Here is a 26,608-nt window from a genome sequence, read left to right on the forward strand (position 1 = left end):
GACACAAAGCACTGTCGGATCACTAAATTTAATTAGTTGGTCAGCAGATTTTACTTAAATTAATCAGTCTGAGACATCACTAGCTGTACACAATGTTGTACAACAGAAAATCCAAGCCTATAAGAGGATAAATGAGATTGGTGATAACAAAAAGCCACTCAAAATTTCTTCTGTAACTCAGTCACGGGTTGCTAAAGCTGTTGATGGGTGGGGTGGGCAGGTGGGGGTGGGCGTTAGGGGAATTTCTGCAGCAATTATATCTATGTTGTCAGACAACTCCCACTGCCACACAAGTACCTGTGGAAACACACACACGTCTGAACCTGTGTCAACTAAAAACTGTAAAAGTTGTGACTTTCTCGAATTGTTGTAGTTGTCCATCAAGTTATCATTGCTGGCAGGTTCACCCTTCCAGCTGCAGGGTGCTGCCACTTCCATTTACACATCTACATACATACTCCATAAGCCACCAGATGGTATGTGGCAGAGGGTACCACACTCCACTATTGGTTATTTTCAACAATATCAGAGAAGGAAGGTTGCTACTCACCATATAGCAGAGATGCTGAGTCACGATAGGCACAATAAAAAGATTCACACAATTAAAGCTTTCGGCGCGCGCACACAGGCGCGCGGGCACACGCACACACTTGCAGTCTCAGAGAGCTGAGACCGCACTGCCAACCAGCTGGTTATTTTCGACACTCAATTCTTGCTCAATTTTCATACTTTGGCCGTGTACCCGTAAAGTTTACATTCTTGTATTGGGGTTGTGAGTTAATGAGCATTGCACTCTCATTTAAATATATGATCGCAAGAGTAAGCCTACAGGAACTGTGAAACGAACCCAGTAGTCCAGAACCGCATGCCACAACGAGCGCAGATTCACCACGAGGTGGTGAAACTCACAGGCGTTTATTGTCTATTGAGGCCTAAGCACTGTAGTGTGCGAGTTAGACAGACGAGCACCTATGTCATAGGGGATCCCAGTAGAAGCCATTTGTGACCGAGGAGACGTAGCAGTGTTAAATATGGCGGGCCTAAGATCGGCCATAATGGGAAACATTTATGAAAGTTATTTAATTCTGTAGTAATGCAGGGAATGAAGCCACAGTAATTTCAATCTACCATCCCCCACAAAATTTCATGGTGACCCAATAAAACTTGAACACTGATCATATCTATAATAGTTTAGGATTTACCGTTAAAGTGAAATTAACCAGCGACATTTCATATAGAAGCGCTCTATTAAAATGGCAAATGTTGTAAATATCAACTCTGTAACTTTGTGTGTATAAAAGATATAGTAAATTTAAATTATCAGTATTTTCAGTTAAGCATCAGATCATCATTCCCTCCACACAAAACACATTGAACCATGACAGCATGACACCTTATGGAATCATTAGGTAATAGAATATTTGTTGTAAGGTTTAGTGCATAATAGTTACTTTTGTTCTTTATTTATTTATCAGAAAGAACATTGATGCAATGCTACTGGCTGTGACATCCAAAGCTAAGAAGGAAATTGTATTGGTTTTATGTAAAATAATTTAATGTTTATTATGTAACTGATATTATTGTTACTTTATTTAGAAAGTGAAAGTGATCAAGCTTTGATTATTTAAACATGTTAAAATGAAAAATAATGTCAAATAAGCTGTAGCCAATCAGATGGATGGCTTCAGGAAAGGGTACTGCCCTAGTTAGTTGAGCGAGGACGTTCAGCACACAGGAGAAGCGGACACGGATGGGCAGAGGGGGAGAGCTGGTGGAAACGCAAAAGCAGTCAGCAGACACCAAAGGCACAGTTCGGATTGAGAGGCGAAAGTGGACAGTCGGTCTTCAGGCAGCTAGGAAGTGAAACGACTAAGAAAATTTCGCATTGTGTGGTATCATGGGACTTAGTCTCTGAGCGGTGAGCACCTGGTGTGAACTCTAATTCTTCATGTAGTTAAGGAGGTCGATTACTGGACTTGTGTTTCACGATGAGATTGTGAAGAATAAAACTGTGTCAAATGGATATGTGCCCGAGTGTAACAGAAACTCTAAATACAACCACTGTCACTATTAGTTTGCTTTCTAAATAAACATTATTCTAACCAAATTGGAACTGTGTGACCTAAATCATTTATGGGTCGTTAATTTAGTTTGTGATATTATTATTACTGTTATTATATGTTATGTTAACTTTGTATTTCGAAAATTGCCACCAGGCAGACAATTTAACCAAAGGATCACAAATGTCTAATTTTGGGCATGTAATGCAATACGTGCAGTTCAATGCCTAGACGAGTTTGAGCTACGACACTTCGACGAAGACAAACTGCATGTGAGCCCGAACATCTTTGGGATATTAGCTTGCAGGGTCACCATTCGTGGGACACAAATATGCATCAAATATGTACACGTAGATTGCTATGCACAGCAGAGATGAGGAATTGAGTTGCAGACTGGCACAATTAAAAGCCTGCTAAAAGGCACCAACTGTTTCCTCCACTGACTGTCCACAACTTCCATTCCTTTACAACCCAGGGCCCTGCTTGCCACTGTCGACAATAGTAGCATACCCAACATCTGTGACCTTGCTGTTATTGAACACTACCTTTCCCAATAACTGATTGACTCAGAGCCTACGACCTCCTTCCTGGCCACCATGGCCAACATCTACTTCTCCTTTAAAGGCATAACCTACAAACAAATCAGCAATGAGCACCCACATGGCACCATCCTATGCCAACCTATTCGTGGCCCATCTGGAGGACTCCTTCCTCACCACCCAGAATCGCAAACCCCTCACCTTATTGATTCACTAATTACATCTTTGTGACATGGACCAAAGGTGAGGACACCCTGTCCACATTCCTCCAGAACCTCAAAACACCATTTCCCCCTCATTCGCTTTACCTTGTCCTCCTCATCCACACAAATCACCCTCTTTAATGTCTTTAGGATGGCTACCTCTATCCACATCAAACTACCAACCAGCAACAATAGCTTCACCCCGACAGCTACCACCCTTCCCGTGCCAAGAATACGCTTCCATACAACCCAGCCACCTGTGACCAGCACATCTGTAGTGATGAGCAAGCCATCTCAAAATAAACCAAGGGTCTCACTGAGGCCTTCATGGATAAGCATTACCCTCTCAACCTTGTCCAGAAACAGGTCTCTTGTGCCTCATCTTTCCAGTACCTACCACCTCCTGCATATCAACTTTCCAACCACAAATACGCATTCTTCTCATTTCTCAGTACCAACCGGGACTGGATCAACTGAATCACATCTTCGTGGTAGTTTCATCTACCTGTTGTCGTGGCCTGAAATGAGGGATTTGCTACTCACTATGCTCCCCACTCCTCCCACAGTGGTATTCTGCTGGCCACTGAACATACATAATATGCTTCCCCATCCCCAGTCCAAAGCTGCTGCCAACCACTCGCCTCACAGCTCATATCACTGTTATAAACCTAGATGCTAGACCTGCCCCATGCAATGCTCCTACGACCACCTACACCAGTCATGTCACAGGCATCACCTATCCCATCAAAGGCAGCTCTCCCTGTGAGAGAAGTCATGTAATCTACAAACTAATCTGTAACTACTGCACGGCTTTCAATGTTGGCATGACAACTAACAACATACCTGTCCACACGGATACCCACTACCACACTGTGGCCAACTGAAAGCAGGACCGCCCATTTTCTGACCATACTGCCCAACACAATGGGCTACATTTTAATGACTGACTGAAAGCCTGTTTTGTCTGGACACCCTCTACCACCACCAGCTTTTCTGAACTGTGCAGGTAGGAAGGAATTCTCTTTACAACATATTCTTTGTTTCTGTCAGCCCCTGGGCTCAATCTTTGTTAGTCTCTGTCCTCCATCTACTTGTCTCCTTCCCTGCTCCCACTCCTCCCCCACCAACACACTTACTAGTCTCTTCTCCTTCAGTACTTCTCCCCCCCCCCCCCCCTGCACCTAAAAGCACTATTGAGTCACCACCATATCCCTGCATGCTTCCAAAGGCAGCACTTCCTCCCCCTCCCAATCCATGCCTTCTCCTTACCACCACCACCACCTACCCCAGCAGATTGCTGCTCATGCCAGACAGTGTTATAGTTGGGCACCTATGCCCAGACACAGTGGCCTTGTGTGTGTGTGTGTGTGTGAGAGAGAGAGAGAGAGAGAGAGAGAGAGAGAGAGAGAGAGAGCTAGTTTGGAACAAGAACTTTGCCTGAAAGCATAATTATTTAAGCAGTTTTTTTCACTATGTCTGCCTGCAATTCAGTGCCTCCTCCATGTGGTGAGAATCAATCTATCCTTTTCATATTGTAGTTATTCCATCCTGGACTTCCCCATCATCAACTATATACAGTAAGACACAAATTTGTTTGCATAAATTTGCACCAAGAAGCACTTAAAACCAGTGTTTGGCTAGGTTACGACCCAGGTACAGGCTGTACTTCTTAACACCATAGAAACGAGAAAATCCTCACCCAGGCGTTCCCAGTTGCACACTACGGGAATGTGAGTATGTGAGCCACCACACCGTCATCTCAATATCAATACAAAATACTTTACTATTTGTTCTCAGTTGGTACCTTCTGGAACCTAACCCCTAACACAATACCAGCTTCTTCCAGTTGTAGAGATGGAAATTGTCCTCACAACAATGTCTCGAAAGCCACTATCTTCCCGTAGGCGTCCTCTGCACCTCGCTCTTTACCCTGTTAATCTGCACTAACATTGTCCTCTTCACAGTCTCTCAACTCCTCTGCTTCATGCCCCCCCCCCCCCCCCCCAAATAGCCACTTTACTCTGTATCACACACAGCTGCCCCTGCTGGTGTCACAGGACAAGCTTACTATTGACGTATTCCTCTCCCAATCCCTGGCTGTCTTTCCCTCCCATACAGATACTCTTCCCCCTGTCACCCCCTATTTCCATTCTCCTCTCTCATCTACATCTACATCACATACTCCATAGACCAAAGTAAGGTGCTCGGTAGAAGGTATCCTGTACCATTACTAGTCATTTTCTTTCCCGTTCCACTCACAAATAAAGCGAGGAAAAAACGTCTGTCTTTATACCTCCGTACTAACGCTAATCTTACCTTCATGTTCCTTATATGAAATGTATGTTGGTGGTAGCAGAATCGTTCTGAGTCAGCCTTAAATGCCAGTTCTCTAAATTTTCTCAATAGTGCTCCCCAAAAAGAATGTCACCTACCATCCAGTGAATCCCATTCAGGTCCCTGAAGCATCTCTGTAATACTTGTTTCTCATCTGAACCTACTAGTCACAAATCTAGCAGCCCACCTCTGAATTGCTTCAACAGATTCCTTTAAACTGACCTGGTGCAGATCCCAAACACTTGAACTGTCACTACTGACCTATATGATGTCTCCTTTACAGATGACTCAAACTTTCCTAAATTATCCCAACAAAACAGTCGATCTCCCAATAAAACAAAATTGACCATTTGCCTTCCCTACTACAATCCTTACACAGCCATTCAATTTCATTTCATTTCGTACCACTTCGCAATGTTACGACCATATATTTAATCAACCCAACTGCTTCAAGCAGCATACTACTGTGCTGTACTCTTAACATTGCGGGTCAGTTTTTCTTTTGATCAGCATTAACTTACTTTTTTTTTCCTTTTCTTTTTTACATTTATAGCTATCTGTCATTCACCATAACAAAAAGAAATTTTTTGTAGGTCACTCAACTCTGACAGCTTCCTCCCACACACCACGGCATCGTCAGCAAACAGTCACAGACTGCTGCTCACCCTGTCTGCCACATAATTTATGTATATAGAAAATAACAGTTACCCTACTGACACCATGTTAGGGCACTCCCAACGATATCCTCACATCTGACGAACACTCGCCGTTGAGGCAACATACTGGGTTCTGTTACTTAAGAAGTCTTCAATCTACTCACATAAAACCTACTCCGTATTCTCGTACCTTACAGAGCTTTAACAGTCAGCAGAGTGGCACTGTGTGGAACACTTTCCGGAAACCTGGCAACATAGCATCCACAGTTTGCAGGACACCATGTGAGTAAAGGCAAGATGAGTTTCACACGGGCAACGATTCCTAAAAAAGCGCTTATTTCTGGACAAAAGCTTTTCCACGGAACTTTATTACGTTTGAACTGGGAATATGTCGTAGAATTCTCCAGCAAACCGATGTTCACGATATTGGTCTGTAATATTGTGGGGCTGTTCTTTTACCCTTCTTACAGACAGGAGTTGCCCGCACATTTTTCCAGTTGCTCGGGGTTTTGTGCTGGGCGACAGACTCACAGTAAATGCAAACTGAAAGTAAGGGGCCGGTACTGCAGACTACGCTTTGTAAAACCGAATAAGGATTCCAACAGGATCTGGCAACTTATTTGCTTCCAATTCTTCCAGTTGTTTCTCTATACTGACGACATTTATTACGACGTCCTCTGTACGGGAGTCTGTTCGACGGTCAACTGACGTACGTCTGTACGATTACTTGAACGCGAAATTTAAAACTTCGCCTGTACTTTTGCTACTGTCTCCTGCCATACCAGACTGGTCAACGAGTGACCAGACAGAATCCTCAGGAGTTTTTGTTAACTTTTACCTGTCGCCATTTCCACATTCTCCTTTGACTCAGAATGCAACAGCCTTTGCTCTCTTAACATTTTTTTGGATTTTGTTGTTAAGACACGGTGAGTCTTTAACATCTCCAATCCACTAACTCTATGCATTTTTCTCCAGAGTATGATTTGCAATCCATTTAAACTTTGCCCGTAACTGCTCTATGTTCATCATACTTGAACTAAGTGACGTCAATTCACTGTCAAACTCCCCTAATGTGGCCAGCTAAGAATTGGGAAAAAGTGTGTGTGTGTGTGTGTGTGTGTGTGTGTGTGTGTGTGTGTGTGTGTGTGAGAGAGAGAGAGAGAGAGAGAGAGAGAGAGAGAGAGAGGCAAGGGAGGGGGGGGGGGGGGCTAAAATACTAAAGGAAATCATATACAAATTTGAGTTGAGAAAGAAATACAAAGCTAATGACAGCACTATCACAATACAGTACAGTTAAAAGTTACATTACATAAAATGTAATACCAACACAGAATGCTACAATCCTGCAGTAAGGTACTTATAAAATAAAATAAAGTAAAATAATATTTGCAAGAAATTCAAAGGATGTGAAGTAAATATGTGGTGATGGATAAAAAAGTATAAAAATATTTTGATATATTACGATATTTTAAAATAATAAGTAGCACAAGAAGTGAGAAAATGGGCCATAATAATCAGCCCCACTTGCTTAGAACTCTGGAAGCGCATTTATGGCTGGGTCAGAATATTATTATTATTATTATTATTATTATTATTTATTTATTAGCAATATCTATAGGGCTAAATATCTTGTTAGTCTACTGCCTCCTTTAAGGTACACAAATACCTTGAGTATGCAACTGTTGCTTGAATAGTAGTATAAGAGAATAAATATTTGAGGACTATCTTGCAATAAGGTGTGGTTCTGAATGTAGGCATGGAGTAAGTGTTACTTGTTAAGACAATCCCCAACAAGGTACTGGCTTCTATAATTTAAGTTAAGCAGAGGCATAACAGTCGTAAATTATGAGTAGACCAAACTTGTATAGTGTGCATAGTTAAACGAATACTCCTAAAATATTATTCATAACGACATATTTCATTGTCTCGAAAGTGCAATTCATCAACTGTAAATAACAAGGAGAGAAATATATGGAAGTTACCAGAAAAAGAAGGTAGAATGTATGAAAAATATAAAGCAGATACATCCTTGATTATAATATTTAACAGGTGAAAGGACAAGTGAAAAAAATAATCTGTATAAGGACAGTAAAAAGGCTGACAAACTACAAACAAGACAAGCTGGAAGTTTTCGAGTAATGCATTGAAAAAATTGAAGCAAAACTTCTCTCTAAAATCTAACTGTTCATTAAGGAGAGACAATGGTTCCTTTATATGATGAATATAGATTTCTAGTTCCTCCAAATTATTAACTAACACTCCTTTAGGGGCCATGTGAAGAACTTTGAGGTATATCTTCTTTGAAATGCTTGTTTGGAACAATGCGCTGACTGGACACCAATTTACATCCAGCTGTTCTTAAAGTATGTTCACAGTATCTAATTTGAAAATTCCTCACTGTCCTACCTGTACAACATATAAAACATCTTTTTTTTTTCTATGACTTAACATCTAATAATCATAAATTTTTCAGATGAACTGCATGGAATGGAACATCATCTCACAACCATCGGCTGTTAGTGACATTATGCCATGGGCAATGGGCGGAGCTTTCGCTATTAAACTGTGAGTGCCTGAGACTTAGTGAGCAGCATTGTTCATGCCTCTCTACCATCTCCTGCTGTCGCCAAGGATATATCAGCCATACTTTCATACTATTTTATTCTTATGAATGTATTCATGCCCTTCGACCTCTAAGAAAATGTATTTTTTTCGCAGAGTAAATATAATCTAATGACGACCCTATAAGAGATCAAAACCAATCACCACATGAAATAAATAACTTACATGTGATCAAGACTGTTTTCATCCAAATAATTTTACAGCTGTATGTGTATAAATTTGAAATCAAAGCAATCTTCAAACACGGGTAGCTTGAAAAATTTTATGAAGAAGTACTTACACTTAGAAGGCATGTAGTCTGCATATGTCTCGGCCACACCCATTTCTTCGTCATCGACCTCCTCCTCCTCGTGGACACCACTTAGGGCATTCATCTATAAAACCAATCAATTACAGTAAACTAAACTATAAAGTTCTAGAATAGGAACATCAATACCCGTAAATACTAATTACCACTTTTTTGTCATCCGTAATTTCTTACTATAGTTTACTGCAAGAAACATTGTGAAACTAAGATAAAAATAAATGACTCGTTGTTCTGCAATTCAATTGCTAAATTAAAGAAATTATATTATAAACATATTTTAATGAGTTTTATTAATTTTTTTTAGTTCAAAAATGGCAAGAAATTGGTATCTCTTAAGACACATTACGGCAGTGATCAGAAAATGGTGACAGTTTAAAAATAGTCCTACACATGCAGTTTATTAGTTGTTATTTTTTTCCTACGAAATGTGAGTGCAGACTTGCCGAAGGTACAGTTTCACGGCAATATGTACCGATAAAATTCTTCCGGGCTTCCAGTCACGTCAAGCGATATACGATCCAACGGTTCTTAACCTAGTGCTCATTGGCCCCCTGTCAAGGTGATTGTCAAATGACTGCTGCTGCCATCCTTACACAGCCGTGCTGCCTTCAGTGACATTAGTGCTGCTCGCTCTGGCAGCATATTTGGTAATGTTTACACTGCGCACCTGCAGTGCCCACTTCAACCTTCCAACAGTCAGGTTCCAACTGTGTCTAGCTGCAGGCCGCCATCTTAAGTGCGAGTGTTGCCACAAATTTTCATCTTTATTGCTTCTTCCGTGATGTTATCCCAGGAACTACTAATATGTATAACGAGAGATGTCTTATCGATGAAATACAGCATCCATTTTGTAGAGTGTATTCTGATACTTTTGGTTTTTCAGCATACCGTAGGCGAAAACATCTCTCGTGCTCTACACAGCGCTGTTCAATAGGTCGCGCAGTCAGTCTGACTTTTTTATGACACAGTATTGCATTCGACAGGACCCTAAATAAAGACAGCAGCCTGCAGCTTTTCACAGCTCAGATCCCAGCTGTCAGAATGTTGAAGTGGGTGCACAATGAAAACATTACTGTATCAGGGTATAAACGTGGACAAGGAAAAAAATTCCTGGATTTCCCAGTTAAAAATAAACTTTCTCCCGGGTGACAGTATATTTTCCCTTATCAATCCTGTGAATGGTTATGGTTTTATATACGGGTGTAAAATCTCCTAGCACTTTAAAAAACGAAACTCAAGGAAAAAGACACGTTTTGGAAATACACTCCTGGAAATGGAAAAAAGAACACATTGACACCGGTGTGTCAGACCCACCATACTTGCTCCGGACACTGCGAGAGGGCTGTACAAGCAATGATCACACGCACAGCACAGCGGACACACCAGGAACCGCGGTGTTGGCCGTCGAATGGCGCTAGCTGCGCAGAATTTGTGCATCGCCGCCGTCAGTGTCAGCCAGTTTGCCGTGGCATACGGAGCTCCATCGCAGTCTTTAACACTGGTAGCATGCCGCGACAGCATGGACGTGAACCGTATGTGCAGCTGACGGACTTTGAGCGAGGGCGTATAGTGGGCATGCAGGAGGCCGGGTGGACGTACCGCCGAATTGCTCAACACGTGGGGCGTGAGGTCTCCACAGTACATTGATGTTGTCGCCAGTGGTCGGCGGAAGGTGCACGTGCCCGTCGACCTGGGACCGGACCGCAGCGACGCACGGATGCACGCCAAGACCGTAGGATCCTACGCAGTGCCGTAGGGGACCGCACCGCCACTTCCCAGCAAATTAGGGACACTGTTGCTCCTGGGGTACCGGCGAGGACCATTCGCAACCGTCTCCCCTGAAGCTGGACTACGGTCCCGCACACCGTTAGGCCGTCTTCCGCTCACGCCCCAACATCGCGCAGCCCGCCTCCAGTGGTGTCGCGACAGGCGTGAATGGAGGGACGAATGGAGACGTGTCGTCTTCAGCGATGAGAGTCGTTTCTGCCTTGGTGCCAATGATGGTCGTATGCATGTTTGGCGCCGTGCAGGTGAGCGCCACAATCAGGACTGCATACGACCGAGGCACACACGGCCAACACCCGGCATCATGGTGTGGGGAGCAATCTCCTACACTGGCCGTACACCTCTGGTGATCGTCGAGGGGACACTGAATAGTGCACGGTACATCCAAACCGTCATCAAACCAATCGTTCTACCATTCCTAGACCGGCAAGGGAACTTGCTGTCCAACAGGACAATGCACGTCCGCATGTATCCCGTGCCACCCAACGTGCTCTAGAAGGTGTAAGTCAACTACCCTGGCCAGCAAGATCTCCGGATCTGTCCCCCATTGAGCATGTTTGGGACTGGATGAAGCGTCGTCTCACGCGGTCTGCACGTCCAGCACGAACGCTGGTCCAACTGAGGCGCCAGGTGGAAATGGCATGGCAAGCCGTTCCACAGGACTACATCCAGCATCTCTACGATCGTCTCCATGGGAGAATAGCAGCCTGCATTGCTGCGAAAGGTGGATATACACTGTACTAGTGCCGACATTGTGCATGCTCTGTTGCCTGTGTCTGTGTGCCTGTGGTTCTGTCAGTGTGATCATGTGATGTATCTGACCCCAGGAATGTGTCAATAAAGTTTCCCCTTCCTGGGACAATGAATTCACGGTGTTCTTATTTCAATTTCCAGGAGTGTATCTTTGATGTGCAGCAATGTGTACGCTGTGTATTTTCATATTACGAAAGTATACGTTGGAATTACACCAAACACCGCATGTTACTTTCCGAATAATTGAAATCGAGGATTCGATGCGCTTTTGTAAGCCGTTCGTAGCTCATGTCACGTGATCTCGCCAGCCGATGACGCGTATATTCAAAGCATAGGATACGTGATGTAGCCAGGCAACAGCAACGTCACTGTTAAGTAGCACGAACACACAAACAGGGAAAATTTATAGTTTTAATTAATATACACAGTGTTGCTACAAGAAAAGAAAAGCTTTCACATATAATATTGGTCTCAAGCTGCAAGAGAAGCTAAGCTTTCGCATATACTGTTCATCTTTTTGCGCGTGTTACACTTTAAGATATATCACACAAATGTGCCAGTAAAGTTTTTAATAATGACATAAATGTCTGATCTCCAGGGTTCGAAATTCTTCTAAATGGCTCATCATCAAAGAGTTGACTTTTAAATGAGAGTCATGGTACATTATTGCACGTTGTTCAACTTACGTAAAAGGATATCTACTTTGAAAGTAACGCTTTTAAAACCACTATTCACAATGAAACTTCCTGGCAGACTAAAACTGAGTGCCAGACCGGACTCGAACATGGGACCTTTGCCTTTTGCGGGCAAGTGCTCTACCACTGAGCTACCCAAGCCCAACTCACACCCCGTCCTCACAGCTTTACTTCTGCCAGTATCTTGTCTCCTACCTTCCAAACTTTACAGAAGCTCTCCTGCGAACCTTGCAGAACTAACACAGAATGAGATTTTCACTACGCAGTGGAGTGTGCGCTGATATGAAACTTCCTGGGAGATTAAAACTGTGTGCCGGACCGAGACTCGAACTCGGGACCTTTGCCTTTCGCGGGCAAATGCTGGTAGAGCACATATCAGTGTACACTCTGCTGCAGAGTGGAAATCTCATTCTGGAAACATCCCCCAGGCAGTGGGTAAGCCATGTCTCCGGAATATCTTTTCTTTCAAGAGTGCTAGTTCTGCAAGGTTCACAGGAGAGCTTCTGTAAAGTTTGAAGGTAGGAGACAAGATACTGGCAGAGGTAAAGCTCTGAGGACGGGGTGTGGGACGTGCTTGGGTAGCTCAGTGGTAGAGCAATTGCCCGTGAAAGGCAAAGGTCCCGAGTTCGAGTCTCAGTCCGGTACACAGTTTTAATCTCCCAGGAAGTTTCATATCAGCGCACACTCCGGTGCGGAGTGAAAATCTCATTCTGGCACTATTCACAATACTTTCTCGCGATCTGTTAGAAATAAGTTTGTGGTAGCTATCATGTCGTAGGAAGCCCGTATGTACGTACATGTAAAACATTGAAAGATCTTACATTATGCCATAAAAGAAACAAGACATCAAAGGATACTGCAAGAGCATTGGAACTTCATGAACCATATTAAAATGTGCACATTTAAAGTGCATACTTAAGGGGGACATTTGTAAGTCCAGATTCCCAACGAAGTAGACCTCGACCTGATATTAAGCTTTTCAGTGTGGTTTTCTTGGAGCACCAGTACGGTAATTATATCATGTTTGGTTCATTATTATGGCATAATGCCATCATCATCATCATCATCATCATCATCATCATCCAATTCAATCATTAAATGATGTGGCCTCTTCGAGTCAGGGATTCAGGTAGGTTTTCAGCAGTCTTCTTCAAGTGGGACGGTCTTGGGCAGTTCTCTGCCAGGTGTTAGCAGCGATCTTCTTGATGTCTTTGGCCCATCTGTCTGGTGGTCTTCCTCTAGGCCTCCGGTGCTCTCTCGAACTCCACTCCAGTACTAGCTTCGTCCATCTGTTGTCTTTTCATTTTGCAACATGGCCATCCCACTGCCATTTCAAGGAACCTGCTGTCTCTTAGATGTCGTTAACCTTCGTCACAGACCGGATGTCATCTGCCCTTTTTCTATCCTTTCTTGTATAGCCCAGCATTGATATCTCCATAGCCCGCTGTGCTGTCCTAAGTTTCCCTTTTGTAAATGAGTTCAGTGTACTTGTCTCGCAGCCATGCGTCATCACAAGAAGAATGCACTGATCAAATACTGCTTTCTTCAGATTTACTGACATTTTTGATGCGAATACTTTTGAGTTCTTCCCAAGTGCTTGCCAGCTTCTTTCAGAAGAAGCATAATGCCATATGTGCTAGAAAATGAAAATGTGCACATGAAATGGCAGTTGAAACTAGCCAGTACTGTGGAATTAAACATTTCGTTTCAAATACATTGACTGCCTCTGTGGAAAGTTAACAAAAGTCAAATTTCTTTAGCAAACAGACAAAAATAACTTCATTGCGCAACAAGGTGATTAATGCTCGACTGTTACATACAAAATCTGAAACTAATGACATATTTCAGCCTTCCGTAATTATGTGAAGGTGTTTTAATTCACTTGATAGCTCCTGGTCACTGATATCCGTTTTGTTTTTATTTGACCTGAGAGTAAACAAAGGGGAAACAGCCGGCTCAATACTAAAAAAATCGAATTTTCAAAATATGTTCATCTTGTAGCGCATATCTTTCTGAAAAGTCTGAAACATAAAACGTATGTATTTAAAGAAATGTAAGACATATTATTTGGTCTTAAGTATGCCAAAGTGCAGTGCTGCGCCTCTTCATAAAGCATTCTTCTCCACACGTCCAAACCATATTCAGGAGCGTGGAAATTGAAATGCCCTGTGGTGCCTCTCCTGCTCCGAGTCGGCCGGTTTGACAGCCTGCCCCTCTTTAAGAAAATCTCGCAATTAATTGCGGATGGGATTATTTGTAATCAAGAGAAGAAAAACTCTTCAGAAAATCTGAACTCTTTATTGCCTATTAGTTAATAACATGCTGTTTTGTGTGACATAAAATTAAATATAGGATATATAAAACCAATACTGAGACGAGATAAGCAAGAAATTACACATTTCTTTAAACCTTAGCTCCTAGCATTTCTTTCTCTCTAATCTTTCTACAGCTTTACATGGTAAGCTTTCCTTTCTATGAAAAATCTATTACCTCGTCAAACATTTTGCCACATGAAAAATCTAAATGTCGTTATCTAATACTGAAAAAGTTGTTAAAACAAATAATACCCAAGATTAGTGTGGCTTCTCGATCTGATTACATCTATTTTGTCACTGTCAGCTAGATAAAACAAATTAGGCCTTTCTAATATGGCAGCAATTTTGTAACACACCAAATAAATGAGACTGTTTTGGCATAAACGGCCATTTGTATCAATGTCAAATGCATATTAGGCCTACTACAAGCAAAAAGCTTTATGTTAGGAAATAGTTTCACATTTCATTTATAGGCACCAACTTCTCAAGCATGAGATCGAAACGTAGTATTATGAAATTTTTATATAAATTTGGAATCGTCTTATTCTTCCATAATTTGTGTGATGTCCCCATTTCTTCTCCTTCCTCATTCTAACAAACAATCTTGTCATCACCAATTCTGTAGCTATTGCTGCCACTGTCAAAATTTGTTCGCCGATTAACTTCACTAACACTGCCAGAATCACAGGTTTAGTTTTCCCGTGATTATTTTCCGGTTAGCCACTATTACGTGTTCGAACAACAAGTTTTCCGAGTTACTTCCAGAATAGAACTTACACAACGGCTAGCCGGGAACTGTACTACTGGTTCTTACTAGTGTAGCGATCCGGCCAAAAACTTTCTGTCAAAATCGCATTTCCTTGGATACACTGAGAAGATAATATGTAATCTTTCTCACCTGTTATTCCTATCAGTCGTTTATTTCCATTCTGGTAGTCTGAATCTATGGCTTTCGCTAGTAATTATAACACTGCTGATCATTCGCAAACCCAATCAACCACATAATCAGACAGCGATTGGCATTCATCCATTCGGCTTTACTCCCTCAGCTCGTATAGCCCCCGTCCCCTTTTGTCTGCAGAAAGTTTATTTCTAGACGCAATGAGGATTCTCCTGACAGAGACATCACTTACACTATGCATGCATTCAAAAGTCAACTTGATTCATTCAGAAATCAACTTAAAATGTGTTCAAAAACGAACAGAGAAGTGTTTCAAAATCATATGAATAATCGATGGACAAACGTGCGCTGGATGCTAGGTGCTTTGCGAAACAAGTTTTTTTTTCCTCAAGAATATGATTTTTGGCACTCCCTTTTCCCGGTAGCATCTAACTGCACACTGCGACTGCTTGCACAGCCAACAGCCACATTCCTGTAGCCAGAAGCGGGAGAATCTACTACTCAAACATGACTCAACTGTGCATGCGCAAGAGCCCACGAGCAACTGCTAAAAAAAAAAAAAAAAAAAAAAAAAAAAAAAAAAAAAAAAAAAAAAAAAAAAAAAAAAAAAAATCAAATGTAAACAGTTGCGACTTCACGCTTATTGGAGGCAATTTGCTGTTATGAAGTACTGCATAGTCTCCTAAGGCGTTTGACACATTTTCAGTTGGCAGACGCTTGCATGAGCACTGTGTGTCGTCGTCGTTATGGCGCATTTCCTTTGCAATTTAAGTTATATTCGTTTTTTTCTCTCGTTTAGGTTTTAATGTGAAGTATTATTCTGCAGTAGTGGGATATATTAATATCTTTTGTTAGAGTGTCGGTTCTTACCAGTCAAAATTACAAAAATTTAACTGAAAACTAAAACAATGAAAAATTCCTGGAATTCTAAAATATCCTGGGTTTTTAACAGTTTTCTCCTGGATGAAAAAATTTCCGTGTTTTTTCCCGATCTCCCGGGTCGTATACACCCTATGTATATGGTACTGGAGCTAGCACCAGTGACATTACACAAGGCAGCATGGCTATATCTACTACTCATGGATTTTAAACCACTTGATGCGACTGGAAGCCTGAGAGAATTTTATCAGTTCAACAGCCTTATCTAAGTTATGAACAGCCAAACTGGGGGGGGGGGGGGGGGGGGGGTTGTTAAATTCATATAGCAATTGCAACTGTAAATTTATACATTTAATTAGACATATATTAAAAACAACGATTCCAAGACTTACCAAACGGGAAAGCGCCCGTAGACAGGCACAATAAAATAACACACAAACACACACACTATATTTCTAGCTTTCGCAACCAACGGTTGCTTGTTCAGGAAAGAGGGAAGGAGAGGGAAAGACGAAAGGATGTGGGTTTTAAGGGAGAGGGTAAGAAGTCATTCCAATCCCGGGAGCGGAAAGACTTACCTTAGGGTAAGCGCTTTCCCCGCTTGGTAAGTCTTGGAATCTTTGTTTTTAATATATTTTTCCCATGTGGAAGTTTCTTTCTATTTTATTTACATCATTTAATTAGACAAATTGAGATACACATTCGACTTGCAGCAGCAATACTAGTTACACTCAAAGACGAATAGTACTGTGGCAGAAGGAAGTAAGAAATCTGTATGTCACTTTGCCATGGTAAAATGTTTTTCTGTGCATTGAAACTTCCCCACCTCAAGTTTTACAAATATGAATAAGGTTTGAACAGACCAGTTTTAGCCAACCTTTAGCTAAATTGTGGGTGAGTCAAGTGGATAGTTCAGAAATAGATAATATATTAAATAAATTGAACCAGATGAGAAGCCAATACACATTTCAGGTATCACTGACTTTTGCAGTGGACTGGTAATCATCTTGATATTTCTAAAGTTTGAGGTTGTTCATCCTGGAAAAGGCTACGAAAAACTACACAACAGACGCAGCCACGCACTTGTGTCCTGTTTTAAGGTTATCAACTCAATTGGCATCATTACAACAACCAATAGAGCATGTTTTGATAGCTGAGGGGGCAGTGCCAAGTCAAATGAACTTTCCAGGTTTGTCAATCGTTGGCAGCACCTTTGATGCACAATAATTGGCAGACCTCAAAGGAAGAGAAATACCGAGTGCATGTAAGCTAGCCTGAGACATAGGCCACTTGGTGGAAAAAACCAAACTGTTTCAATGAACTGGATAGGGTAGCCACCAGGGCCAAACTGTCTTAATAATGAAAACACGAAATATGGGAAACTCATAAAAACTACATCAAACTAGTGACAGTGAAGCCAGTCGTATGGTTTTAAAGACCAAAATTAGACATGTGCTAATATAATAATGAAAACCATCAATTTTGACAAAATAATTTAATTGGATAGATAAAAAAATCTCCTCACCAAATGGCGGCAGAACACACATGTAAAAGAGGGTTGTAATTAGGCAAGCTTTTGGAGCCAGTGGCTCCTTCTTCATGCAGAAGGGTTGAAGGGCCAGGAAGAGGGGTGAAGGAAATGGACTGGAGAAGTCAAGGAAAAGGGGTAGATTTTGGGAGAGTCACCCAGAACCGCGGGTTAAGGGAGATTTACTGTACAAGATGAGACGGGAAGACTGAGAGCTTAAAGATGAAAGATGGGGTAATATGCAAACAGAGATTACTACTTGGACATCATGCACGAGTTAATACAGGGTGTCTACGTGGACAAGAAAAAAATATTCCCGGATTTCCCGGTTAAAAACACAATTTCTCCCGGATGAAATTACGTACAAAGCGAATGAAAATACATCTGTGTTAAGTAACAGTAAACATTCCCTTGGAGCTGTAAAACCTATTAGTCCTTTGAATCGTAAAGGTCTTATACCGGCGAAGGACAACCCAGCACTTTAGGAAATGAAATCCAGGAAAAACAATGTGTTTGGGAAGTTGTTTGATGGGAGACAATATACACAGAGTTTATTTTCGTATTGCGAAAGTATATACACAAATTACAGCACAGTAGCTTCCGAAACTATAAAACAGAGATTGCGTTGAGCGATGCACTTGTTACCCAGTCATAGCTCATGTCACGTAATCTCGCTAGCGAATGACGGCAGTTAATCAGAGCACGAGGCCTACATGAAAGTCAGGCCGCGGCGCGTACGTTACGAAGGTAGGCCGAACTCGCTCAACTCAGCAAAGTGCGTTTGTCCGAACGAAAATTGCATCGCCCATTGGCATCCACTATTATTAGTCCTACAATGATAGGAAGTCTGTAGGCCTACTAACAGGCTCTAATTTGGCAATTAAAATCGAGCCAAAATGATTATCAGTTGCGTAGAAAAGTCGAAGTGTTCTGGCATGAAGAGACTTGTGACATTGCTCAGTAACACATTATGCACATTTTTTTGAAGGGCAATTACACTTTTTGCCATCAATTGCATAATTTTTTATCTATGAAAGAACAACATTAAATAAGAAAACTAACTTGAAGCTCGGTCTTTTTTTAGCGTGTGTTACACATTAAGTCATATCAAATACAAGTGTGCCAGTAAAATTTTAAATAGTGGCCCGACATTTCTCGAATGGCTGATCCTCAAAGTGTTATGTTTTGAATGAGAGTTATAACGCCCTGTGATTTAAGAAATTCACTGCACATTCTCACACCTAACATAAATCACCTTGCATGGAAATTTACTTTGAAAGTAACGCATCTCAAGCCACTATTCGTAATATTTTCTGGTGATCTGTTAGGAATGTAAACAATTGAGACGTAACACACATCGAATGCAAGTTAGTTGTTACAGACGTACTGCATAATCTTCGACCTAAAGCCTTAGACACTTTTCGGTGTCGGCAAACTGGTCTGTGCAGTGTGTAAATTACCCATTTTCTATGCAACTAAACTTTTATTTTGGTGTTACTCTCTGATTTATGTTTCATTGCTGCAGTATTATTCAGCATTAGTGGACTAAAGTTCTTTGTCAGCCTATAATATCTTCACGTCAAACCTATAAAACTTTAACTGAAATCTAAAACAATGAAAAATCCCGAAATTCTAAAAAATTCCCGGGTTTTTCCCGGATCTCCCGGATGTCTTGGGCCGTATACACCCTGTAATAAGAGTGGAAAGTTAAGTGCATGTAACATAGATGGGAGGCGGGTGGTGAGAAATAGATAGGTAAGACAATGAAAGATGTAGAAAACTAAAACAGAGTGAAGCAAAGAGTAGTTACTGTGAAGAAATGCTGGGACGGAAGAAATTAACGTAAATTAAGGCCAGGTGCGTGGCGAGAACCAAGGACATGTTGTAGTGCTAGTTCCCACCAGCAGAGTTCTAAGAAACTGGTGTCTGGGGGAAGAATGCACAGGATGCAACAGTCACTGAGCCCATCATTATCACGTTTTAGAGCACTGGTTACTACCACCAAATTATCAATCAGGATGAATTGTCATAGATATAGGGCGTATAATGGCAACATGCAGTATTCTATTGCAGAGCATGCTCTACAACATGACAGTCACGACCTCAATGCCTGTTTCACTACACTTGGTTCTCACCACCCACCTGGCCTCAATTTACGTTAATTTCTTCCGTCCCAGCATTTCTTCACAGGAACTACTCTTTTCTTCACTCGGTTTTTTAGTTTTCTACACTTTTCATTGTCTTACTATATTTTTTGCCGCCCCTCCCACATCCATTACATAAAATGCACTTAGCTTTTCACTCTTATTAATTCATGCATGATGTTTAAGCAGCTGCCTTGCATATAACCCTGTCTTCCACATTTAAGCTCTCAGGATTTCAAATCTTGTCTGATGCAGTCTCCAACAAACTGTCTTTCCTTCTCATCCCGTGCGATAAGTCTCCCATCCCCCTCCCCCAAAATCACAGTTCTGGGTGACTTTCTGAAATCTACCCCTTTTCCTAGACCTCTCCAGTCCTTTTCCTTCTCCCCTCTTCCTTACCCTGTTCTGCCAAAATTGGACATGCACGTGAGTATAGCCACACCCTCGGTATGAGATTTAGTTTCCAAGTTAATTAATGGTAAATGTTTTCAATATAAAATTACCTTTAAAAATTAATAGTTCACTAACACGATTCATACAAAGGTAGTGCTGATGAATAGGTCTTAGCAAGTACTATCAAACTGTTACGGTACATTTTTGTGAATAATATGAATTTTAAATTACTGGCTGGAATGTATATTCTGCGCATGAAAAAGTGCATTCTCCCATAAATAAAACAAGAAATAGTGAAAGTAGTGGCAACATTATTAAAGAGAAGTTATTACAGATGTATGACTGTAACTATTTTAATTATTTAATATGTATTAATGCTGTAATTATGCAAAACAACATCCATATGAACAAAAACAATATATGTAACAAAACAATTGCAGCTACACAGAAGCTACCAGCAGCATTGACAAGCTGATGAAATTTGCATCCAAGTTCAAATGTATATGAATATACAATATTAATTTTATAGTTTATGTATGTTTTCAGGAGTCGGAAGTGAGTGAGCTTGACTCACAACAGGACGAGGCTGTAAGTAACAAGGCTATTTTAGCACATCTGTGATGGTGGGGGATGGGTATGGTGGGGGAGGGGAGATGGTAGGAGGTGGGGAGAGTGTGGAGGATGGGAGGGGATTGGGGAGGGAAGGGGATTGGGTAGATGAGGGGAGAGAGGGGAGATGGTAGAGAAGGAGAAGAGGATGGGGAGGTAGAAGGGTGAGGGGGAGAGTGTGTGTGGGTGAGGGGGACAAGGAGACGGTGGGGTGAGTGGTAGGGAGAGGGCGAGGGGAGAGGGAGAGGGCGAGGGGAGAGGGGAGAGGGCGAGGGCGAGGGGCGAGGGCGAGGGGAGAGGGCGAGGGGAGAGGGCGAGGGGAGAGGGCGAGGGGAGGGGGAGAGGGCGAGGGGAGAGGGCGAGGGGAGAGGGCGAGGGGAGAGGGCGAGGGGAGGGGGAGAGGGCGAGGGGAGAGGGCGAGGGGAGAGGGCGAGGGGAGAGGGCGAGGGGAGAGGGCGAGGGGAGAGGGCGAGGGGAGAGGGCGAGGGGAGAGGGCGAGGGGAGAGGGCGAGGGGAGAGGGCGAGGGGAGAGGGCGAGGGGAGAGGGCGAGGGGAGAGGGCGAGGGGAGAGGGCGAGGGGAGAGGGCGAGGGCAGAGGGCAGAGGGCGAGGGGAGAGGGCAGAGGGCGAGGGGAGAGGGCGAGGGGAGAGGGCGAGGGGAGAGGGCGAGGGGAGAGGGCGAGGGGAGAGGGACAGGGCGAGGGGAGAGGGACAGGGCGAGGGGAGAGGGCGAGGGGAGAGGGCGAGGGCAGAGGGAGAGGGCAGAGGGAGAGGGCAGAGGGAGAGGGGCGAGGGGAGAGGGGCGAGGGGAGAGGGGCGAGGGGAGAGGGGCGAGGGGCGAGGGGCGAGGGGCGAGGGGAGAGGGGCGAGGGGAGAGGGGCGAGGGGAGAGGGGCGAGGGGAGAGGGGCGAGGGGAGAGGGGCGAGGGGAGAGGGGCGAGGGGAGAGGGGCGAGGGGAGAGGGGCGAGGGGAGAGGGGCGAGGGGAGAGGGGCGAGGGGAGAGGGGAGAGGGGCGAGGGGAGAGGGGCGAGGGGAGAGGGGCGAGGGGAGAGGGAGAGGGGCGAGGGGAGAGGGGCGAGGGGAGAGGGGCGAGGGGAGAGGGGCGAGGGGAGAGGGGAGAGGGGCGAGGGGAGAGGGGCGAGGGGAGAGGGGCGAGGGGAGAGGGGCGAGGGGAGAGGGGCGAGGGGAGAGGGGCGAGGGGAGAGGGGCGAGGGGAGAGGGGCGAGGGGAGAGGGGCGAGGGGAGAGGGGCGAGGGGAGAGGGGCGAGGGGAGAGGGGCGAGGGGCGAGGGGAGAGGGGAGAGGGGCGAGGCGAGAGGGAGAGGGGCGAGGCGAGAGGGAGAGGGGCGAGGGGAGAGGGAGAGGGGCGAGGGAGAGGGAGAGGGGCGAGGGAGAGGGAGAGGGGCGAGGGAGAGGGAGAGGGGCGAGGGAGAGGGAGAGGGGCGAGGGAGAGGGGCGAGGGAGAGGGCGAGGGAGAGGGCGAGGGGAGGGAAGGGGAGAGGGCGAGGGGAGGGAAGGGGAGAGGGCGAGGGGAGGGAAGGGGAGAGGGCGAAGGGGGAGTGGAGAGGGGGAGGGGCGAGGGGGAAGGCGAAAGGAGAGGGGGGAAGAAGGGGAAGAGGGGGAAGGGAGCAAGAGGGGGTGGGGTAGGGGCATGGAGAGGGGGAGGAAGAAGGGGGAGGGGGAGGTGGAGGGAGAGGGATATGAAGAAGGGGAAGAGGGGGAGGTGGAGGGAGAGGGGGAGGTGGAGGGAAAGGGGGATGAAGAAGAGGAAGAGGGGGAGGTGGAGGGAGATTGGGATGAAGAAGGGGGAGAGGGGAAGGTGGAGGGAAAGGGGGATGAAGAATGGGAAAGGGGGATGAAGAATGTGAAAGGGGGAGGTGGAAGGAGAAGAGGATGAAGAAGGGACAGAGGGAGAGGGGAGAGGGGGAGGCGTAGGGAGAGTGGTAGGGGGAGGGAGAGGGGGATGAAGAAGGGGGAGAGGGGGAGGGGAGAAGGGGAGGTGGAGGGAGAGGGGTATAGGGAGGGAGAGGGAGGGTGAGAGAGAGGGAGAGGGTGAGAGAGAGGGTGAGGGGGAGGGAGAGGGTGAGGGGGAGGGAGAGGGTGAGGGGGAGGGAGAGGGTGAGGGGGAGGGAGAGGGTGAGGGGGAGGGAGAGGGTGAGGGGGAGGGAGAGGGTGAGGGGGAGGGAGAGGGGGAGGGAGAGGGAGAGGGGGAGGGAGAGGGGGAGGGAGAGGGAGAGGGGGAGGGAGAGGGAGAGGGAGAGGGGGAGGGAGAGGGAGAGGGGGGGAGAGGGGGAGGGGTGGATGGAGACGGGGAGGGGTGGATGGAAACGGGGAGGGGTGGATGGAGACGGGGAGGGGTGGATGGAGACGGGGAGGGGTGGATGGAGACGGGGAGGGGTGGATGGAGACGGGGAGGGGTGGATGGAGACGGGGAGGGGTGGATGGAGACGGGGAGGGGTGGATGGAGACGGGGAGGGGTGGATGGAGACGGGGAGGGGTGGATGGAGACGGGGAGGGGTGGATGGAGACGGGGAGGGGTGGATGGAGACGGGGAGGTGTGGATGGAGACGGGGAGGGGTGGATGGAGACGGGGAGGGGTGGATGGAGACGGGGAGGGGTGGATGGAGACGGGGAGGAGTGGATGGAGACGGGGAGGGGTGGATGGAGACGGGGAGGGGTGGATGGAGATGGGGAGGGGTGGATGGAGACGGGGAGGGGTGGATGGAGACGGGGAGGAAGGGCGAAAATAGTGTCATGCTACAACTCCCTGCCCTCGCAGCAACCAACCCTTTTTTCAAATTTTAATTCTAATGTGGTTTTTAACACTTACTGTGCGGCTGCCGTAATATTACGTCACGGCCGGAAACGTAGAAAATGCGGCCGCCGTAATATTACGTTCCGCCGCATTCCACATTGTTTTAGTGTTTCAAACGCATTGTTAGCGTTCCCGCTAGAACCTGTAGGTCCTGTAATGCTTGTAGTTCATCATATTAACACTAGATCGCAGCACCTAGTGAGGTAATGCGATATATCCATATATATTTCCGAACGAATTCACGTGTTTTTCACGTGTATGTTATGTGTTCTGTTGTGTCCTGTCGTTTGCTTACCATTGATTTTTTCGCTAGTATTTTGGTTTTAGCTTGTTTATCTTCTTTTTACTCACAATGGCGAGTAATGAGGATGGAAAACTTCGAAAAATGATTGAAGAAGTACTTGCTGAACCTACTGGTGATCATTTTTCGGATTTCGATAGTGACAGTGATTACAAAATGCTGGAAAATAGAAGAAAGCACAAAGACGTTGTGTAGTGTGTATTGGAAAACAAAAGAACATTACTGGAAAAGCTGGGAAGAAAGATACTTATGAGTGCAGTGAGTGTAACGAAGTTCTGTGTGTCGCCCCATGCTTCAAGCTTTATCACACTGTGGTTCACTATGCAAAATAGCTTATGTGTATAAAATTATGCTTTATGTGCAAATGATGTATCACTTTCCAAAATTTATTTCTTCTTTAAATTAAATAAAGTAGTAAAAATAAATTTTTGACAAAAAATCGAGGAGAAATCCGCATCACTTCCTGGAAACAGTATATGCCCCATACACATGATTGTTAACCCATGTGAAGTTGAAACCTTAAAGTTTTAAACCATACCTGTAGTTTTTATGTATCTCTAACTAAACGTCCTTTAAAGTCTGTTGAAAATAGAAAAATCAGCCAGCACACAGGGAGTTTCATGCAGTTTAGCATGGTAAGTGTTAATATTTGCTCCATCTAACTTGGTTTTAAGCCTTTCACACATGTTTACTTATAATCTTGTTGTACAACTGCAAGCATTTATTTACGAATGTGTGTAAAAATTTATGATTGTACTCTTATTTTCTGAACTCCCTACACAGCTCTCTCTATGTGAAAATACTTCAACCGTAAGTTTTCGTCTTCTTATTTACACCCCACTCTACCTTTTAACAAATTTTCAGTCACTCGTTTCATTTCCTGACCATTCAGTCACGAATCTCTGCTTATTTTACTTTCCTCCGCCTCTAAAACTCTCCTTTGCCCTCGCAAAAATCGCATCACACATCCTCTTCCTAAAATCTTGTCTCGCACATGGTATCCCACCAAACGGGCTTACCACTAAAATTGACATCTCAAGCTGTCATCTGTAGTTTAACCCGTCTACTGAATCAACAAATGATGATCAACGCCATACAAAGACTCCCAAACAACAGGCTAGACAAATTGGTCTAAACTGTTGTTTGGAAATCTGTTTTCAAATGTGCATACATTCTGGAGTGGATGGATGCCTGCAAGCTTCACAGATTGCAAGGCAAAGGTCTTCCTGGTCTTGACTCATGAGCTGTGGGACGAACTTGGCGGCAACAAGATGCATTTCAAGATGCTGTCAGGATTTCATGAAATGATCCAACTGAAAAATGCTGCATTTTTCTGCAATCTCTCGGACTTTCAGTTTTCAATCGACACGCAAAATTTTGTTGATGTTCCTGAAATGAGCATCATCGGAATACCTCAAACGGCGTCCCAAATGAGAATTATCTGTAACATCCATCTCGCCATTTTTAAACCATGTGTATCACTCTTAACACCAAGTACAGCTTAAGCACTCACCACTGTAGCTTTGTGCATCATTTGGTGTGTCCTGTAAAGGTGTTCTTGAGTTTCATGCAAAATTTAAGGCAGATGTGTTATTCCTGTAACTCTGCCATCTCGAAATTCACATACTGTGTGATACAATGTTTTACTCAAAACAGCACTGAACAGCAACTAACAGACATACAACAATGAAACTTCCAGCAATTACACATTAAACACAGGCCTGTGCAAGGATGCCAACTGCATTTCATTCCAACACACCATTGGCGTGAAATTACATGTCTAACAAGGAAATCAGCCTTGTAACAATGGATGCTGTGTTTCCTTCACAACTTACATAGGACAATATGCCATTAGAGCTTTGCAAGTTTTGTACAGTTTCCTACAATTGGGAATTCAGTTCACTAGAAGCTGGTTGTAGAGGATTCTTTTTTTTATTATTTTTTTATTGGAGATGACAAATGACAAGCTTCAGTTCTACAAGAAATACAGTTGCTTAAATAAAATATGATTAGACTGAAAGGTTACTGCGACTACAAGTTCTAGCAATGGATAGGCCAAGCACATGGGATTCATATTCATAATAAGAGAATGATTGGCTGGTAGAGATGTAAAGGAACTTAATCACAGCAACGTTAGGTCAAACACTTACCTATAATTCAATGTGTGGCATTCCATATATAACAAACATGAATAAGTATATTTATTTACAAATGAGATGCAGTTACAGTAGTGATAGTGCATAACGCAGACACACACTGTAGGTCATTTTAATTAAGAAGGTTACACTTAATTTGAACTTCAAATGGTCATTGTTTATTAGCATTTTACAGTAGTGACGACATTGTTCACCTAAGGGGAGGAGTCTGTGGCGTAACATGGCGTAGTGAAATGGTGTGTTACACAATCACCTACCAAAAGAACAAATGACGATCATCGCCATAAAAAGTTTATTTAAGTAACGAATAGCCTGCTGTTCAGAAGTTTGTTTCCTTCATGTGCACGTATTGTGGAGTGAGTGGACACAGCAAGTCACAAAGCCCTAATGAAGATAGCAGTCTTACTACATTTGTGGGATACACTGGTTGTGTAGTTTATTCCTTGTCATTGGATCCTGCTTGGGGCCTTGTCCAAAAATATACATATTGTATGTGATTGTTGTAAACACATAAACAACATGTTTTAAAAAAACGTGACACACATTAGTACATAAAAGGGATATGCTAATTTTCACATTTTAGAAGAGATTCTGTGCAGTCAAAGTATTGTGAAT

General features: G+C 44.0%; 1 protein-coding gene across 3 annotated transcripts in view; it reads right to left on the bottom strand.

The window, feature by feature from the left end:
* The window catches only part of LOC126285359 (protein strawberry notch), a 263,199-nt gene that overhangs the window by 205,889 nt on the left and 30,702 nt on the right, over positions 1–26,608 (bottom strand). For all 3 annotated transcript variants that reach the window (XM_049984680.1, XM_049984681.1, XM_049984682.1), the window contains one exon: positions 8,695–8,788. In XM_049984680.1, the coding sequence (XP_049840637.1) occupies positions 8,695–8,788 (94 nt within the window). The remainder of the gene's footprint in view (positions 1–8,694; positions 8,789–26,608) is intronic.

The sequence above is a fragment of the Schistocerca gregaria genome, chromosome 8, assembly GCF_023897955.1.
Source record: "Schistocerca gregaria isolate iqSchGreg1 chromosome 8, iqSchGreg1.2, whole genome shotgun sequence".
NCBI lineage: Eukaryota > Metazoa > Arthropoda > Insecta > Orthoptera > Acrididae > Schistocerca > Schistocerca gregaria.